General features: G+C 39.1%; 1 protein-coding gene across 2 annotated transcripts in view; it reads left to right on the top strand.

Annotated features, from left to right (window-relative positions):
• The window catches only part of LOC126354093 (transcriptional regulator ATRX-like), a 479,559-nt gene that overhangs the window by 174,792 nt on the left and 284,070 nt on the right, over positions 1 to 20,697 (top strand). For both annotated transcript variants that reach the window (XM_050003480.1, XM_050003481.1), the window contains exons 12-13: positions 13,458 to 13,619; positions 14,133 to 14,473. In XM_050003480.1, the coding sequence (XP_049859437.1) occupies positions 13,458 to 13,619; positions 14,133 to 14,473 (503 nt within the window). The remainder of the gene's footprint in view (positions 1 to 13,457; positions 13,620 to 14,132; positions 14,474 to 20,697) is intronic.

Raw genomic sequence — 20,697 nt, 5'->3', positions numbered from 1 at the left:
TTCCAAGGGATTTAAGGGAGGGCTGAACTATTCGTTGATGGAAGGAAATTTTCTAAGTAATTTTGTTGCAGATAATTTGATCCTGCTTAGGAAACAATTGGTTTTGGAATAGAATAAGGAAAAGTGAAGTAGTGCATTGAGTTGTTGCAATTTTTGTTGTCACCTCTACTGTGTTTGCCATCTTGAGGAATCTTCGTTATCAGCTGTTGGTTCTCAGCCTCCAGGTCGGTTTCCCTTGCATGATTGTGAGTGCAATGGAGTGTTAACTAGCATAGAAGAACTTGTCACATCAGTGTGAATTTGTCATTTGCAAAAAAGCAAATATGGATTTTTTAAAATTAAAAAAATGTATAAATATGAATACAAATTGTGTTCTGGATCAGTATTTGATATTCAGGCTTTGGTTTTTGTTTTACTAATTTTAATTCAAAGTACCACTTTGCCAACTTTCTTGCTGATTTGTGATTCAATTCAACAATGACCATAGTGTGAAAAGTGTACAATTTGAAACATGATGTATCATTTCTATCAAAGTCTACTGATATGAAGTTGTAGTGGAGACAATTTGAAGTGCATTCGTATGAAGTGGAACACCGGTAGGAAGTGGAAGAGTTAAACTGATTGATTACCATGCGGAATGACCTGTTAACACATATTATTATCATATAATAAATTCTGAAAGCCAATCTCTGACAATTTCACACCACAGCACAATATTCATCCATAATTTACACTTCATGCAGTAAGGTATCTTCCAGTGAGGTGGAAAACATTTGTGGACAACGATCCAATGATGTTACACCAAGGAATTCGATGTTCCCTTAAATTGCAAAGTGTGAAATGATGAACTCACCTTATCAGGTTTCTGCCTTGTGAAGAGGAATGTTGCCTGTGAGATATGTGTGTGTGTGTGTGTGTGTGTGTGTGTGTGTGTGTGTGTGTTTTTCTGACGAAGGCCTTGTGGGCCAAAAGCTAACTTCCTGATAGTCTTTTGTTGTCCCTATCTGTTACTCAGTATCTCCGCTGTAAGGGGAGTAGCAACTATCCTTTTCATAATATTGTGATTTATTATAGATTTTATGAGAGATACAAGAAGCGATATTTCAGACTGTCTCATACTCCACCCCCTTTGGCACTTTTCCTGTTTCCAGCTACCTGAGACTGTATTTGCACTTGGGCCAACCAGTAATGTTTGCTCCGGTTGGCCCAGCCATGCTCAGGGTCCTGGAGCCGACTGCTAGCATCCATCTGAACAAACAATTTTATCATACCTCATACCAGTTCTAGGCAGCTGAATAACTCGCCCACATATACTTGGTGTTACACTTTGTGGCACAGTCTGCATAGTTCTGCCAAAGTAAGGTATGCCTGTCTAAATATTAAGTGTGGCAGATTCAGAGAAAACTAAGCGAAGCCCTGAGACCTGTCCTACGCAGCTGACTTTGTGGTCCTGAGCTCTCACCCACTGTCACTGTCTTTCTCTCACAGCTAATGCCAACCACTACTGTTCCTAGCAGCAGTCAGTTTCCGCCAAGTTGCAATGATTGGAACTCTTGCACTGACTAGCCCAACAGCATGTTATGTATTAACAAATACAATAATTTCATACACCTGAAGATGGGATTTTAAAATCTCAAAACTGGTCGTGGTTTGAATAAACAAGAGTACAAATGAAGTGGATCTCTCCAAATTGCTTAGCGGAGATCATCAGTTTCTGAAATGGTCTTGGGGCTGTTTTAAGACCCATGGGCATCCATTTATATTTGTAATGTCTGTGCAATGTACTGAAGGCTCTCTTTTTCTCAATATTCTTTGTCTAATAAGATCTGCTTGTACAATATTATGAAAAATTGCTGCTCACCATATAATGGAGATGCTGAGTCGCAGATAGGCACAACAAAAAGACTCTCACATTCCATTCTGGATTTTCCATTGTTGAAGATCTGCTTATAGCCTTTTGCTATCAAGGGCTGAGAGCTATTTTGCCTTTCCTAGACTGCCAAGTATTTCATCTGTCCTCTGCAATGAATAAACTGAATTTAAGGAGATTTCATTTGGTCAACTATGGTCAGCAACTATACACCATTTTCACTTTTCACTTTTCACTGGCAGCCACCTGTTTTGGAATAATCATCAGCAGAAAATTCCATCTTCTTTTACTTGGCAGTATAATATTCTTTAACATTTTTACTATTTTCTTTTGCAGCACGTCATTTTGTGGTTGTGGTATTTTGTAGGGTCATGAAAAAGTCGCCCCATCTTTTGCTTCCAGTAGCAGTTTGATCTCGTGCCTGATGCTTTCTGTATAAAATATCTCATCTTCTGGCAAATGAAAATGGTCACTACACATGGTGCATAGCTTAGTAATCACTGCTTCCCTTCCAGATTTAAATAACACAGATATTTTCTTTGAGCGTATTTGTTCATAATTTTGCTGTGGCTTTTTCTTAGTGATGTGACACTCACTGAACGATTTGTGCTTCATTACTGCTGTGGGAATTCTAATGATAAACTCTCATTTTTAGTGTTCAGAACACTTACGATAGCCCCCTCATTCTGTTTTCCTGTGTTCCCAACTTGCGCACTTGTTACTCTCGAGGACACCCCCCACCCCCCTCTGTTAGACTTTTTTTCAATTTGCTCATGTCTCTTGCTATCACTTTTTAATTGCTATTTGACAATTCCTTGTGCCTGCATCTTCTGTAGGATAACAGTTTGCTTCCTGTCCCTACTAGCCTTTGGATTTCTGCATGTTTCGCTTTGCATCTTAGCTTGTTTTGAAAGAACTGACTGTTTCCTGTTCATGCACTCTGTGGAAACTGCACTCTTGCTCCACTTTCATTTTGATTGGTTCTCCATGGATACACAGACTTTCAACACTTTTTAATTCTTGCCATAGAACAACAGCTTCCTATCCCTACCTTCATATTTCTATGCATGTTTCACCTGTTTCCTGTGTATGTACTATATGTAGCTCATTCTCTGGCATAATTTATTACAACTCGATTTTCATTAAAGAAATCTTTGCCCACCAGCTCATCAAATGGAAGATATATATATTTCCTATTACACAGAAGCAATCCCTCACTATCCTTCATGATCTGAGGGTTATGTTTCCCTGTCTTTCCAGCTATACTAGCAAGTTTCCAAATTTTAATTCTCTCTGCCTGACTATGCCTTCTGCTATGTTTCAGGCTACTTCTTCCACTAGTCTTATTTGTGCCACACTATCAACAAGAAATTTCACACTATTCTTTGCTCCTTCCTGAGCACTCCAATTCTACAGATTCATTTCTTTTTTCATAGTTGACTGTCAATATTTTTCCAATTAAGACATAGGACAACTGCTTTCATACACCCTTGCATATTTTCACTGCACTTAACTCTTTCTCTGGGCAATGCTGTCACATTACATGCAAGCTTTTGCAACATTCCATGCAATCTCTTGTATAGTGGCCAATTCGTTTACATTTAAAACATGTTGCAGACTTCGAGTGTGTGCATGGTCCTCTGTGTTTAGGCAGTGTTACACTGCAAGCACCTCACTGCCCACAGTCCTTCCATTTTCCTGCAATTACCACAGAGCATTGTGGGATCAATACTGACTACCATCAGTGGCATGTTTGTAATACCACCTCCATTTCCAGATCTCATTGGCTCGCCCTTCCTTATTCTTTTATCAGAATGATAACCTCACTATACATAGGCTGACCTGCATGTGAAACACTTCAGGGATTTCTTCTCATTTCACAGTGCCGCACTATTGCTTTGACCACTTATTTTTTTCTTTTGTGAGGCTTTCGTGCTTTCCTTTGTCAAAATGACATATATTGCTGCTGCTAACAACAACTTTTCACAGTGTGCACACAATTTTGTCTTTATCCTATTGTCATAAATCCCTTGAATAGACTCAGCTCTGCTTAGCATCTAGATGAGCGCAAGACTGTCTTCTAACTCTGACTCTCATATTGTACCTGTGATGGCTTCTCTAATGTGATGCTGTATTGCATCCAGCCATGAACCCTGCTGCATTATACTTTCTCCATGTTCCTGCTGATTCACAAAGATTTTGCATGCATAGTAATCTAGTTCATTCGTTGGTATAATGTTCTAGGAAGATGGCACGCAGTCTCACTAGGTGACACTTAGGTCTTTCGACTAGTAACTTGCTTCACACTGAACCAGCTGTTTGGGTTTTCACACATTTCAACAAAGTGTCATGTTGTTCTGGATTTAGGAGTTCAAAAACAGTATTACAGTTGTTGAGAAACTCATTTGGAATATTCTTGGTCCCATCGAATGATTGCAGTATTAACTTGAGTGCTTAAGACAAAACAGCTAACTGGGTGACTTTTGCTTCTCAGTACCATCTCATGCAATACAACCTCCATTATGTGACATGCCTGCTAAGGTGTTTCACTCACTGCATGAAGTCTTGCTGCTGTGTGTCCTCTGGAACAGACCATTGTCGGCGTACGTACACCACCATCCGCTGCTGCTCCTGCTGCTGCTGCTCCTGCTGCTGCTGCTGCTGGACCACCTCTGTTCGTTGTCTGCACCCTCGCACAGCTATCTGCTACTACTGCTGTTCTTGTACTGCCTCTGATCACCTTCTGAGACGTAACTGCCTTAACATCCATGTGACGACCATCTGCAGCTGCTTCTTGTCCTCCTCCTCCTCCTCCTCCTCCTCTCCAATTCTCTCAGCCCTTCTGCTGGCCCGCATACCGATTATTCAGCTAAAAAAACAGGATTTTTGGAATCATTCCATCTTTTTGCTTGATGTCACACTGAGTAAATTTGATATTACAAAAGAAAGGGTGAGCTATTTCAATAATTCATAGCACATACTTGCTGCATAGTAAAACTGCAAACAACTCTTACTAATCCATGACAAACCCCCGAACACCTAGTACCATAAAATCAAGGTCAAGCAAGCGATCTAGACATAGATTACACATGGGAAGTTCCATCTCTTAACATTTTGTGTCATTGGTTAACTGAATATTTTGAGATATCGTGGAGCTTGGTCAAGGAAATGTGAACAAATGAGGACAATACTTTACAGATTACCTAATCAAATGCTTGACAGTACACTATTCCTCTCCTGTATATTCTAAAAAGGTCCCTTGGAGTAATGTACACAAGGCTAAGTGCTGAGTGCACTATTCTATATGGGGTCCATCTGGGATGACTGTTCACTGCTAATGAACGGTTGTTGCAACCTTATATCCCTTGTGTCTGCCACATTTGCTATGCCATGTCATGTAAGGATGTCCGGTCACGCCCAGAGGCAACATCTCATGTAAGGTCATGCCTTACATCTGGCAGGCATCCTTCATGCTGCATTCCATTTGTATTCAGCAAGCAAAGTTAGTGGCTCCGGCTTCTGCCCGTGCTTGCGTGCATTGCTTTTCCACTTGTGCAACAAAATGACACTAATTGCTATCACTCCTTGGTAATACTGTTGCTTCTATGAATGTTCATCTACAGCTTATAGACCACAAGTTACGTATCATGCTTCATCACTGTAACGTAGTTAGAATAAACAAGTGTATAATTTGGCTCATGTGAAAAACAGATCACATTTGCATCGGGCTAAGATAGTAATAATTATAATACATATACATGACATCCTCTTATATGGGTTTTCAAATTAAATTTTTTATTGGCTCATTTAAGATATTGAACAACTGTTAAAATTACATTAACATTTAATTTAAAAAGGCAATACTCTATTCCCAGAGGTAAAAACTTGCACAGGCACACTAGTTCAAAATGATAACTTAAAAAAAATTTAGTGTGCACAGCACAGTGTAAAGTGTATATTTCAAAATCCTGAAATGGTAACATCTGATACACAATCTTACTAAACAAATAAAAAAATAAAAAAAAAAGCATCTCCCTTAAATTGAGAACTTTCTGTGTGGTCTATTAATATTCAGTACACACACCTATGAATAAAAATTTTGTAAGATTAACATCAAAGAATGGAAAATCCAGGATGGAGTATAAAAATATTATGAAAAGGAAAATTGCTACTTTTCATATAGTGGAGATGCTGAGTTGCAGATAGGCACAACAAAAAGACTGTGACAAACAAAGCTTTCGGCCATGTAGGCCTGCATCAAAAATAGACGTAGAAGCACACGCACATGCACACACGAAAATGCAACTCACACGCACAACTGCAGTCTCAGGCAACTGAAACCACACTCAAAATATGATTCACATAGTTAGTAGCAGGTGTATCCCATTTAAGCAGTATAAACAAATCTGCTTACAAATGGCCATGTACCACACGTTGCATTTACTGGCTGCGGTAAAACGTTATAAATGCAGCACAGACCAACATCTTTTTTAAAAAAGAGTCTATGGCACAGCTGTTGGACTTGAAATAGATACATTAACTTATGGTAACTTTGAACTGGTACGTGAATAATTAACTGGCATGATGCTCACCTAAAAGCTTTTCTCTAAACCAACTCTTAATCAGGGGTGCCGACGTATAAAAAATATTAGGGGGGCTCCAACTGGTGGTCTTGCCCCAGGAAATTTTCTAAATTTTAGATGAAAAATAGTGAGTTTTAATGTTCTTTTTAAGCATTTTAGTGTCATTTGATCAACATTAGAACCCCAAAAAGTGGACTCTCGATAACTTGACACTCTGGGGAACTCAACAAGCCTGACACATTTTTTGGCTTTAAAAAAAGAAACCAACACAGTATTTTCGTAAAAAGTTACTTTAATTTACAGTAATAATCATGCTTATAGACTATTACAGACCAGTGAATATATAGCTCTGAAAAGACTGAAATTATATTTTAATCAATTCTAAACTATCATTAAAAGAATAAAACATAAAATATTGCTGTCGTACAGCAATAGCACTTTGATTAGTAAGTGAAATAGCTAATTTAAGCTTACATTGAATAAGGCTCAGGGTTCATTAAATAAAAAAAAATATCTCAATGTTGATGTTTTAATACAGTTCATAAAGTTAATACAGTACACCAAATACCTTCAGTCAAAAAGTATGTAAAGAGCGGGCTTTAATTGGGTCTTACACCATAAAAATATTTAAGTATTTGAAAATAAGTAATATAGTAATACAGTAATAATACAGTAATACAGTAATAATACAGGAATAAGTAATATAGTAATACAGTACTAAACTAGTACTAATATTTTGAAACTGAAAATTTAACATTATATATGTATATAATTCTCTATTTTATAAAGATTTTTTAATATTACCCTAAATGCCATTATTAGGGCTAGAGTGTCTTTAGGAAGGTGCAAATGTCGACCCTCTGACTGGATTACTGAATATGAAGTCGTTGATGACTGGTCGGATATCCAATTCATCCAATACATCTCGGTGGGCATGCAGGGCAGCCAAGTTGTTCAGTTGCTTCTGTCCCATTGGTGATCAGAGATATGACTTCAGACGTCTAAGGGCACTAAATGACTGTTCTCTGTTGCTGCCGTGATTGGAACTACTTGGAGAAGCTTAATGCACTTCACTACTTCACATAACATTTCTCCAACTGCAGACTATTGTGTTATGTACTTTCTTACATCACACATGTTTTTTAAGACGAGTTGTTTTTTATTAGCGATGTCAGCTAACATATTCAAGTGTAGGCGCAGTTTCTCAATGTCTAGGTCATTTTAGAACAACTGTTGATTTTTCCAAATTTGTTTAACCTCTGTTTACTAAAAGTAGGCACTCTTGTTCAGCTGCAGTGACCTATGTTAGTCCAGTTAAAGCAAACCACTCAGTAATGCAAAATTGCACCATTTCACAAACTTCAATGTAAATTGCTTTGTAGTATTCCTTTGTGTGTGGTGAGCTGACTTCGTTTTTTCACGCTTCTTTGGTATGCTTCGATTTCAAGAAAGCAAAGGATCATCAACTTGTGAAGGTTTTTCCTTTAAACACAATTCTCAAAAGTTTTCAAAACTATCAGGCCTTCCATTCAATATACAAACCAAATCCTCATACGTTTTTTCCAGATCAGCAACACTTACATGAGGGCTTTGTATATTTTCATTGACATCCTCCCAGTTCATTGCCTGGCAATAAACACGTAAAAAGAAATAAGTCTTGAATTGTAACATTGACTCAAGGTAGGCTGCACATTGGTAACCTGCCTCTGTTTTGTCCTCTGCAGAAAATGTTTCAAAAAAACTCTTAAGTTTTTCAATATTCTCGAGATACTAGAAGCTCACATTGTCCATCGAATTGGGCAAAGGGGTCGTAGACCAACGTGGTCGTTGGCGCTCTCAGAGCATATATTTCTGAAAAGTCCCATCCTATTGATGGATTCCCTTATGGTGTTTTATTAACTCCTTGGCTAAAGCCATAATATCCACCATAGACTTCAAATGGCGGAGTCTGTCTGCAACTGCCAAGTATAAACTGTGAGAAGTGCAATGCACATAATGTGCTAGTGGTTGTGTATCCAAAATAACTCCTTTAAACGTACTTCTCATATTTGTGGTACCATCATAGCACTGTCCTCTTTAAGTTATTCATTGAGCAATTCAGTGTTGGGGGCCTCGTATAAACAAATAAAGTCTTCGTTGATGATTAAGAAATCATCGACAGTACAAATACAAAATGACACTTGTTCATAAACTGAAGAATCACTTGTTTTGTCAACCATAATACAAAAATGTTCAGTCTTCTTGATTGAAGCCAATACCTTTCTCAACACAGACTTTCCTAGTAGATCAATGATCTTGTGTTGAATACCGGGGGACGTCCACTTATACCCCGAACACCCTGACCAATCTTTAAACTAAGGTGTATCATTCTTTCAGAGCCCCAACCACTGCAAAAAAAAAAAAAAAAAAAAAAATTGAGTTTACATCCTCATGCCCTCTAATTGCTAGTCCTTGTCAGCATAGAAATTGCACGGTATTAAAAATTGTCTCCTCAAGAGCAAGCATGTGGTTCCTGAAGAGGAGCAGCAACCTTTTCAGTAGTTGCAGGGGCAACAGTCTGGGGAAACTACAGCCGTAATTTTTCCCGAGGGCATTCAGCTTTACTGTGTGGTTAAATGATGATGGTGTCCTCTTGGGTAAAATATTTGGGAAGTAAAATAGTCCCCGGTTCGTATCTCTGGGTGGGCACTACTCAGGAGGATGTCATTTTCAGGAGAAAGAAAACAGGTGTTCTACGGACTGGAGCATGGAATGCCCGATCCCTTAATCAGGCAGGTAGGTTAGAAAATTTAAAAAGGGAAATGGATAGGTTAAAGTTAGACATAATGGGAATTAGTGAAGTTCTGTGACAGGAGGAACAAGACTTCTGGTAAGGTGAATACACGGTTATAAATACAAAATCAAATAGGATAATGCAGTAGTAGGTTTAGTAATGAACAACAACAACAACAACAACAACAATAATAATAATAATAATAATAATAATAATAATAATAACAAAAATTAAAAAAAAAGAATGCCTGTAAGCAACTAAAATATACAAACAGCATAGTGAACACATTATTGTAGCCAAGACAGATACAAAGCCCATGCCTACCACAGTAGTAAAAGTTTATATGCCAACATCTCTGCAGGTGATAAAGAGATTGATGAAATGTATGATGAGATAAAAGAAATGATTCAGATAGTGAAGGGAAACGAAAATTTGATAGTCATGGGTGACTGGAATTCGATAGTAGTAAAAGGAAGAGAAATCGTAGTAGGTGAATATGGAATCGGGGTAAGGAATGAAAGAGGAAGCTACCCGGTAGAATTTTGGACAGAGCATAACTTAATCATAGCTAACACTTGGTTCAAGAATCACGAAAGGAGGTTGTATACATGGAAGAGGTCTAGAGATACTGGAAGGTTTCAGATAGATAATATAATGGTAAGACAGAGATTTAGGAACCAGGTTTTAAATTGTAAGACCTTTCCAGGATCAGATGTGGACTCTGACCGCAATCTATTGGTTATGAACTGTAGATTAAAACTGAAGAAACTGCAAAAAGGTGGGAATTTAAGAAGATGGGACCTGGATAAACTGACAGAACCAGAGGTTGTAGAGAGTTTCAGGGAGAGCTGTAGGGAACGACTGACAAGAATGGGGGAAAGAAATAAAATAGAAGAAGAATGGGTAGCTTCGAGAGATGACCTAGTGAAGGCAGCAAAGGATAAATTAGGTAAAAAGACAGTGGCTAGTAGAAATCCTTGGGTAACAGAAGATATACTGAATGTAATTGATGAAAGGAGCAAATACAAAAATGCAGTAAATGAAGCAGGCAAAAAAGAATACAAACATCTCAAAAATGAGATCGACAGGAAGTGCAAAATGGCTAAGTAGGGATGGCTAGAGGACAAATGTAAGGATGTAGAGGCATATATCACTTGGGGTAAGATAGATACTGCCTGCACGAAAATTATAGAGACCTTTGGAGAAAAGAGAATCACTTGTATGAATATTAAGAGCTCAGCTGGAAACCCAATTCTAAGCAAATAAGGGAAATCAGAAAGGTGGAAGGAGTATATAGAGGGTCTGTACAGTGGTGACGTACTTGAGGACAATATTGTGGAAATGGATGAGGATGTAGATGGAGATTAAATGGGAGATATGATACTGCGTGAAGAGTTTGACAGAGCACTGAAAGACCTAAGTGGAAACAAGACCCTAGCACTGAAAGACCTAAGTGGAAACAAGACCCTGGGAGTAGACAGCATTCCATTAGAGCTACTTATAACCTTGGGAGAGCCAGTCCTGATAAAACTGTACCATCTGGTGAACAATATGTATGAGACAGGCGAAATACCCTCAGACTTCAAGAAGAATACAATAATTACAATCCCAGGTGTTGACAGATGTGAAAATTACTGAACTATCAGTTTAATAAGTCACAGCTGCTAAATACTAACGTGAATTCTTTACAGACGAATGGAAAAACTAGTAGGAGCCAACACCGGGGAAGATTAGTATCGATTCCATAGAAATATTGGAACACGTGAGGCAATACTGACCCTACGACTTATCTTAGAAGAAAGATTAAGGAAAGGCAAACCTACGTTCCTAGCATTTGTAGACTTAGAGAAAGCTTTTGACAATGTTGACTGGAATACTGTCTTTCAAATTCTGAAGGTGGCAGGGGTAAAATACAGGGAGCGAAAGGCTATTTACAATTTGTACAGAAACCAGATGGCAGTTATAAGAGTCGAGGGGCATGAAAGGGAAGCAGTGGTTGGGAAAGGAGTGAGACAGGGTTGTAGTCTCTCGCCGATGTTATTCAATCTGTATATTGAGCAAGCAGTGAAGGAAACAAAAGAAAAATTCGGAGTAGGTATTAAAATTCATGGAGAAGAATTAAAAACTTTGAGGTTCGCCGATGACATTGTAATTCTGTCAGAGACAGCAAAGGACTAGGAAGAGCAGTTGAACGGAATGGACAGTGTCTTGAAAGGAGGGTATAAGATGAACATCAACAAAAGGAAAACTAGGATAATGGAATTTATTCGATTTAAGTCAGGTGATGCTGAGGGAATTAGATTAGGAAATGAGACACTTAAAGTAGTAAATGAGTTCTGCTGTTTGGGGAGCAAAAAACTGATGATAGTCGAAGTAGAGAGATATAAAATGTAGACTGGTAATGACAAAGAAATCTGAAGAAGAGAAATTTGTTAACATCGAGTATAAATTTAAGTGTCAGGAAGTCATTTCTGAAAGTGTTTGTATGGAGTGTAGCCATGTATGGAAGTGAAACATGGACGATAAATAGTTTGGACAAGAAAAGAATAGAAGCTTTCGAAATGTGGTGCTACAGAAGAATGCTGAAGATTTGATGGATAGGTCACATAACTAATGAGGAGGTATTGAATAGAATTGGGGAGAAGAGAAGTTTGTGGCACTTCTTGACAGGAAGAAGGGACTGGTTGGTAGAACATGTTCTGAGGCATCAAGGGATCACCAGTTTAGTGTTGGAGGGCAGTGTGGAGGGTAAAAATCATTTAGGTAGACGAAGAGATGAGTGCATTAAGCAGATCCACAAGGATGTAGGTTGCAGTAGGCACTGGGAGATGAAGAAACCTTCACAGGATAGAGTAGCATGGAGAGCTGCATCAAACCAGCCTCTGGACTAAGACCACAACAGCAACAGTACAACTAATAATTTTCTTACATTATTGGGGGACTCTGCTTCCCCCCCTCACATAAAAAAAAACCATGGATTTTTGAGGGGGCTTGGACCTCCTAAGGAAACATGGTGTCCCCGTTTGTGAATACAGTCCATTGTAAACCAAACCGTGGACTACCTTGACAGGTCAGAACAAATGATAGTATCCAAAAGTGTTGGTAGAGTGTTACTTAAAAGCCGTTCATAAAGCTCATACCAAATTATATGCCACTGTACATTGTGGCTAGACTCCTATCCCAAGGTACTGTAATCTTCCATAGTAGTTTTTCCACAGTCACAAGTTCAGATACTTGACATGAGGAAACGGCCCAATACACAGTCTTACAATTAACAAGTAGTATGCAAAATAGAACCAATCTTTGCCAACCAGTAAGTTGTTGAGTGACATACATTGGAGGGGAGGGGGGGGGGGGGGGGGGGAGCTCTGAGTGGGGCTGCGTAAAATGGTGTACTGACCAGTCAGGAGTCGAGAGCATGGGGTCCGTGAATTTAGCATCCTCTAGTGGCGCCTGTGCATGGCCTTCTGCATCGGTGATGGCTGGCAGTGGAAAAGCGAGATCACCTGGTGACGTGCTGGCAGGAGGTTTAAAAGTGCCATCTCCAATGTAGCTTTGAGCGGTGCACTGGTTCTGGTCAACAAAGATACCATTGATACAGCTCACCCCATCGAACAGCTCCCTAAGATCTTTTTTGTGGCTACATTATTTATTCCTTTTTGTTGAGTAGACAGACTGCATTGTAAATAGTGTGCACAGTTTTATTCCTCTTGTCATATTTATGAACAGAATTATCATTTTCAAATTCTGATTGGTTCAACTGACAAATTAGATGAAGGAAATGTGGTTAATATGTCCAGATACTTAACTGTTGACAACAAAATGTATATCATTTAATGCTTATTACATATTTTTGTGCAGGTAATACATTGTCTAAGTGCAAAATTGTCCCAATATTTTTAATGTAATATGAGTGAATTGAAATACGTGAAGTAAACTACTCGCACACTTTGATCACCGAAATCAATAATCAGATGCAAAGTAAAAGAAACTCACTTGAATGATAGTTGCAACATGTATGTTAGTAAATATAATGTTCCCAATCTTTAACTATGTCAAACATTATCAAAAATATTATTCTAATTTGACATGATATGAGAACACTCCCCAGTTTCATCTGAATAGTACGACAGCAAGAACACTTTTGTTTTTTGTCACTATCTTTGAAGATAAAATACTAATAATTTGAGTTTCACTGAACTTAAAAACCACCTTGTATGTACATTTTCAGATTCATCTGTTTCCTTACACCAACAGTGTCCAAGCCCCAAATCTGTTGACAAGAAAAAGGAAGTTGTGGAAGAAAGCATTCCTAAGGAATGTGTGAAAACTGAAGAAAATGATGGACAACAAGATGAAACAAGTATGGAAGAAAACATAAAGGAAAAAAATTGTAAGTTGTCCAGTTAGGGAGAAATTGTAGATTTTTGTATTTAACAAGTTTCTTGTAGTGGCCATTTTTGTAGCAGCTGTATGTGAGTTGTAGTATTATAAAAGAAAAATGCCCTTTGCATGCTGCAAGTTAAGTTTTCTTATCTAACTTGTGCACCTAGATGTGTTTTGCCTTATTTACTAGGCACCTTCAGTGAGTGTCAGATTGACATCTAAATGTGGATGTCAGATTGTGGTATCATGCCTGTCATGTGGGTTTGCAACATGAGAGAAAGCTATTTAGCTTACAAATAATGATTTATTAACTGATCTGACATCCACTGAAGATGCCTTGTAAATAAGGGAAAAAACATCTGGGTGCACAAGTTACTTGAAAAGCTTAACTTGCATCATGCAAAAGGTGTTTTTATTTAAAACTACACCATTTTATATTTTTGTTTGTTTATTTTGTTATTAGAAAGTGATTTGTCATTTTGATTTGAGGATATTATTGCTTGAATTTGTGTTGATTCAGCTCCAGAACCAGTGAAAAAGGACCATCAGGATGATGAAAAAGAAATACCAGTAGAAGAAGAAGAAAGTGGAGGAGGAGGAGGAGGAGGAGGAGGAGGAGGAGGAGGAGGAGGGAAACATAAAAAGGAAGGTTGTGAAGGGGGAGAACTATCAGTGAAAACTGAGGAAGATAAATGTGAAAACCAGAACAAAGAAAACAGGCCTGAAAATGAGGAGGAGTCTGATAATACAGCAGAAGAAGTTGAAGCAAAAATGCACTCCAAAGCAGAGGAGGAACTTAATAAAAGTACAGACTGTAAAGAGAGCAAAGAAGAAGATAAAAAATCTACTGAAGAAACGAAGGTGGGAGTTACTTGAAAGTCCTTAGAAGCATGTTGTACGTTATATTTTAATTTTATCGTTTTTACGGCGTTAATTTTTACTGCTGGTATAAAATATACATGAGATCATCAGTTGGTATATACTTCGAGAGATTCAGAATCATAGGGGAACAATTATAAAATCACAAGGAAAATACTAAAAGTTTAAAAGTCAAAAAGGGCATCTTCAGTAATAAGAAATAAAGTGTATGTAGCTGTACAGATGTACTTCTCAGTTCCGTTCATGTATTACAGTTTCTTGTTTGTGGAGGTATTTCTTTTATCATATCCCCTTTATCTTAATAAATTGATTCCCAACTAAAGACAAACATATCATTTATCATCATGGTACAAATTTAAATACATGCCAGATGGGATAGGAATTTAAGACATAGAAGTGTTTGTCAAGCATAAAACATCTTTTACTAAGTGACAAAGGGATTAATAAGGTATAAATAATTTCTTTTCCTCTCTTACTTGTCAGCTTAAGACCTTTATTTTACAGCTGCGTATATACTTACAGAGGTCTCCCTCCTCTCGTGCTGCACCACATTTCTTCACCCTCAGTGTTCTGTATTTCTCTTTTAACATATTTACCCTCCTAACATATTTACCCTCCTGTGTACTTTCTCATACTCCCTCCCTTTTAAACACATTCTCCTTTTCTCTCCAGTTTTCTTCTCCACATTCCCTCAACTTCTCCTCATCAGTCTCCTTATCCTTCAACCTATCCATCTCTCTCTTTTTATTGAAGTGCTGGTGCCCACTGAGCCATTGGCTCAGTACCACAGCAGCTCAACCACCTTCTAGATTATCCTCATAAGATAAAGGTGGTTGTGCTTGCACATTGCTGGGGTGTTGACAGCTGAAACTCACTAAATGAGCTAGTTGTGATAAAGGTATTGTTTTGTCCAAGTAGCTTGACAGCTGGAGAGCTTGCAAGATGACCACTGCCTCTGCATTGAACACTGACATCTTCTGAGAGAGGGAGGGAGCATGACCACTCTGCTAGGAGATTAGGACAAAGGGAGGTGCTACCCTTGAATAGCTGACCTGTTACTTTTAAACCATCTGCAAAAATTGTAATCACATCTATCAACTGTATTTGCACGGTTAACTTTCTATTTTGCTAATAATTTATTTTCATTTATGAGAAGCAGATATATGTATCACAAAATGTACATTTTGAAGTGTTGAGTAGCCTTTGATGTGGGCAGGAAGAAAGTGTTCTTGTTATGTAGCAGTTAATATTCAGAATAAATTCAGAAAAATTCATAGTTGGTTGGAAGCCAACTAACATCCTAGAGCAGAAACACAGTCAGTGTTGAACGCATCACTATGATACAGGTCCTGACAGAGTGGTATTGTATTTTGTGTAATTTTACAATGCTAAATTCATTCTCCTGTGGTAGAAGTTTGTGTTTTAATCCAATTGAGGTCACTCCAGTGATGGATGCAGGGTGGACATTGTGGTGGGATGAGTGCCCCATGTAGTCCCAGGCCAAGGAGATGAGTAATGTTAATCACGTCTTCTAGCCTTGGAAGCAGATGTCTGACAGAGGCATACCACATCAGTCATAAGTCTTAGAAAATCCCAGAATTCTTTATCTGTTAGGCCAAAGTATGCATATCAACACTTCTTTGTAGCTATCATCTGTCATCAACCTTTTCTCATGTACGTCTTGCCATGTAAAGACTAGTCTGTGAAAAATGACAGGTGTTTCACTACACTGACTACTTTTTAGTCTATCTCCACAAATAAGCCAAAATACTTAAAAAACTGTAACAGTATAAGAATTTGCTGCATCAGTCTATGAACACCCTTCATAACACTCATATAATTTCCATTCCTAAAATTTGTGATGTTGTGTAGGGTCCTTAAGACTAAGGCCTTTAACATCCACATACTGCAGGGAATTTGGGAGTGAACTATTAGCAATAGAACAGGAGCATATCAACAGAATCAATGCTTAATATAAATGAGAGTGCTTAATGTTGGCTGATGGTACCCCCAACGAGTTAGATATTCCTCCTTCACGACTTTTTCACGCATATGTATGCGCCCCCCCCCCCCCCCCCCCCCCACTGCGCAAACACACACACACACACACACACACGTTGTTGTTGTTGTGGTCTTCAGTCCTGAGACTGGTTTGATGCAGCTCTCCATGCTACTCTATCCTGTGCAAGCTTATTCATCTCCCAGTACCTACTGCAACCTACATCCTTCAGAATCTGCTTAGTGTATTCATCTCATGGTCTCCCTCTACGATTTTTACCCTCCACGCTGCCGTCCAATACTAAATTGGTGATCCCTTGATGCCTCAGAACATGTCCTACCAACCTATCCCTTCTTCTGGTCAAGTTGTGCCACAAACTTCTCTTCTCCCCAATCCTATTCAACACTTCCTCATTAGTTATGTGATCTACCCATCTAATCTTCAGCATTCTTCTGTACCACCACATTTCGAAAGCTTCTATTCTTTTCTTGTCCAAACTATTTATCGTCCATGTTTCACTTCCATACATGGCTACACTCCATACAAACACTTTCAGAAATGACTTCCTGACACTTAAATCTATACTCGATGTTAACAAATTTCTCTTCTTCAGAAATGCTTTCCTTGCCATTTCCAGTCTACATTTTATATCCTCTCTACTTCGACCATTATCAGTTATTTTGCTCCCCAAATAGCAAAACTCCTTTACTACTTTAAGTGTCTCATTTCCTAATCTAATTCCCTCAACATCACCTGACTTAATTTGACTAAATTCCATTATCCTAGTTTTGCTTTTGTTGATGTTCATCTTATACCCTCCTTTCAAGACACTGTCCATTCCGTTCAACTGCTCTTCCAAGTCCTTTGCTGTCTCTGACAGAATTACAATGTCATCGGCGAACCTCAAAGTTTTTAATTCTTCTCCATGGATTTTAATACCTACTCCGAATTTTTCTTTTGTTCCCTTCACTGCTTGCTCAATATACAGATTGAATAACATCGGCGAGAGACCACAGCCCTGTCTCACTCCCTTCCCAACCACTGCTTCCCTTTCATGTCCCCCGACTCTTATAACTGCCATCTGGTTTCTGTACAAATTGTAAATAGCCTTTCGCTCCCTGTATTTTACCCCTGCCACCTTCAGAATTTGAAAAAGAGTATTCCAGTCAACATTGTCAGAAGCTTTCTCTACGTCTACAAATGCTAGGAACGTAGGTTTGCTTTTCCTTAATCTTTCTTCTAAGATAAGTCGTAGGGTCAGTATTGCCTCACGTGTTCCAATATTTCTACGGAATCGATACTGATCTTCCCCGATGTTGGCTCCTACTAGTTTTTCCATTCGCCTGTAAAGAATTCACGTTAGTATTTTGCAGATGTGACTTATTAAACTGATAGTTCGGTAATTTTCACATCTGTCAACACCTGCTTTCTTTGGGATTGGAATTATTGTATTCTTCTTGAAGTCTGAGGGTATTTCACCTCTTTCATACATCTTGCTCACCAGATGGTACAGTTTTGTCAGGACTGGCTCTCCCAAGGCCGTCAGTAGTTCCAATGGAATGTTGTCTACTCTGGGGGCCTTGTTTCGACTCAGGTCTTTCAGAGCTCTGTCAAACTCTTCATACAGTATCGTATCTCCCATTTCATCTTCATCTACATCCTCTTCCATTTCCATAATATTGTCCTCAAGTACATCGCCCTTGTATAGACCCTCTATATACTCCTTCCACCTTTCTGCTTTCCTTTCTTTGCTTAGAACTGGGTGTCCATCTGAGCTCTTGATGTTCATACAAGTGGTTCTCTTATCTCGAAAAGTCTCTTTAATTTTCCTGTAGGCAGTACCTATCTTATACCTAGTTAGATAAGCCTCTACATCCTTACATTTGTCCTCTAGCCATCCCTGCTTAGCCATTTTGTACTTCCTGTCGATCTCATTTTTGAGACGTTTGTATTCCTTTTTGCCTCCTTCATTTACTACATTTTTATATTTTCTCCTTTCATCAATTAAATTCAATATTTCTTTTGTCACCCAAGGATTTCTACTAGCCCTCGTCTTTTTACCTACTTGATCCTCTGCTGCCTTCAGTACTTCATCCCTCAAAGCTACCCATTCTTCTTCTACTGTATTTCTTTTCCCTATTCCTGTCAATTGTTCCCTTATGCTCTCCCTGAAACTCTGTACAACCTCTGATGCTTTCAGTTTATGCAGGTCTCATCTCCTTAAATTCCCACCTTTTTGCAGTTTCTTCAGTTTTAATCTACAGTTCATAACCAATAGATTGTGGTCAGAGTCCACATCTGCCCCTGGAAATGTTTTACAATTTAAAACCTGGTCCCTAAATCTCTGTCTTACCATTATATAATCTATCTGATACCTTTTAGTATCTCCAGGATTCTTCCATGTATACAACCTTCTTTCATGATTCTTAAAGCAAGTGTTAGCTATGATTAAGTTGTGCTCTGTACAAAATTCTACCAGGCGGCTTCCTCTTTCATTTCTTAGCCCCAATCCATATTCACCTACTACGTTTTCTTCTCTCCCTTTTCCTACTACCGAATTCCAGTCACCCATGACTATTAGATTTTCGTCACCCTTCACTATCTGAATAATTTCTTTTATTTCATCATACATTTCTTCAATTTCTTCATCATCTGCAGAGCTAGTTGGCATATAAACTTGTACTACTGTAGTAGGTGTGGACTTTGTATCTATCTTGGCCACAATAATCCATTCACTATGCTGTTTGTAGTAGTTTACCCGCATTCCTATTTTCCTATTCATTATTAAACCTACTCCTGCATTACCCCTATTTGACTTCGTGTGTATAACCATGTAGTCACCAGACCAGAAGTCTTGTTCCTCCTGCCACCGAACTTCACTAATTCCCACTATATCTAACTTTAACGTATCCATTTACCTTTTAAAATTTTCTAACCTGCCTGCCCGATTAAGGGATCTGACATTCCATGGTCCGATCCGTAGAACACCTGTTTTCTTTCTCCTGAGAACGACATCCTCTTGAGTAGTCCCCGCCCGGAGATCCGAATGGGGGACTATTTTACCTCCGGAATATTTTACCCAAGAGGACACCATCATCATTTAATCATACAGTAAAGCTGCATGCCCTCGGGAAATAATTACCCCTGTAGTTTCCCCTTGCTTTCAGCCGTTCGCAGTACCAGCACAGCCAGGCCGTTTTGGTTATTGTTACAAGGCCAGATCAGTCAATCATCCAGACTGTTGCCCTTGCAACTACTGAAAAGGCTGCTGCCCCTCTTCAGGCACCACACGTTTGTCTGGCCTCTCAACAGATACCCCTCCGTTGTCATTGCACCTACGGTATGGCTATCTGTATCGCTGAGGCATGCAAGCCTACCCACCAATGGCAAGGTCCATGGTTCATGGGGGGAGGCACACGCACACGTATGCACCTACATATTGTTGGCTGTGCACAAAATGCCATGATTGCAATTTGGCAAGTGGACTGGGGTGGGAGTTGTGTCAGATGGTGTGGGTAGAGGGAGAGGGAGATGGCACACTGGATTGGGGGGTGATAGGTAGCTAGCGGCTTGGAAGTAGGCAACTGGTTTGCTTACTAGGAATGCGGGAGGGAGGGTGACATGTGTATGGACTAGGCATGTGATATATGGTTGATGGAGGCGAGATGTGAATCGGGACGAGGTTATAGGGCAGAGGAAGGTGAAACTGTGGGTTGGAGGATAGTGGGTTGACGGAGACTGATGTCAATAGGGTTATAGGAGTGACGATTTTGCAAGGATAATTGCTGTTTGCATAGTTCAGAAAAACAGATGGTGGAGGGAAGAATCCAGATGGCCTAGTTATGAAGCAGCCATTGAAATCGAGCATGTTGTGCTCAGCTGCGTGTTATGCCACTGGATGGTCAGGTTTGTTTTTGGCACATTTTGATGTTGGTCATTAAATCTGGTGGACAGCTGCTTGGTTGTCATACCAAAGGTATGCAGTGATTGCAGTAAAGTTAGTAATGACATGGCAGCTTCTTTAGATGGCCCTGCCTCTGATGGGATAGGATGATGCTGTGACCTGATTGGTTAGGAAGTGCTTGGTGGTTGCATTGAGCTGGTTTTTTGCCTGGAGCTTCCACTGGGGCATGATCTCATGGCAAAAGTTTTGTAGTGGGAGTGGTATGGGGATGAACTAAATCATGTAGCTTTGGTGGGCGATGGA

Source organism: Schistocerca gregaria, chromosome 3 (genome assembly GCF_023897955.1).
Source record: "Schistocerca gregaria isolate iqSchGreg1 chromosome 3, iqSchGreg1.2, whole genome shotgun sequence".
Classification (NCBI taxonomy): Eukaryota; Metazoa; Arthropoda; class Insecta; order Orthoptera; family Acrididae; genus Schistocerca; species Schistocerca gregaria.
Note: the sequence above shows the minus strand (reverse complement) of the source record. Positions and strands in the feature narration are given on the sequence as shown.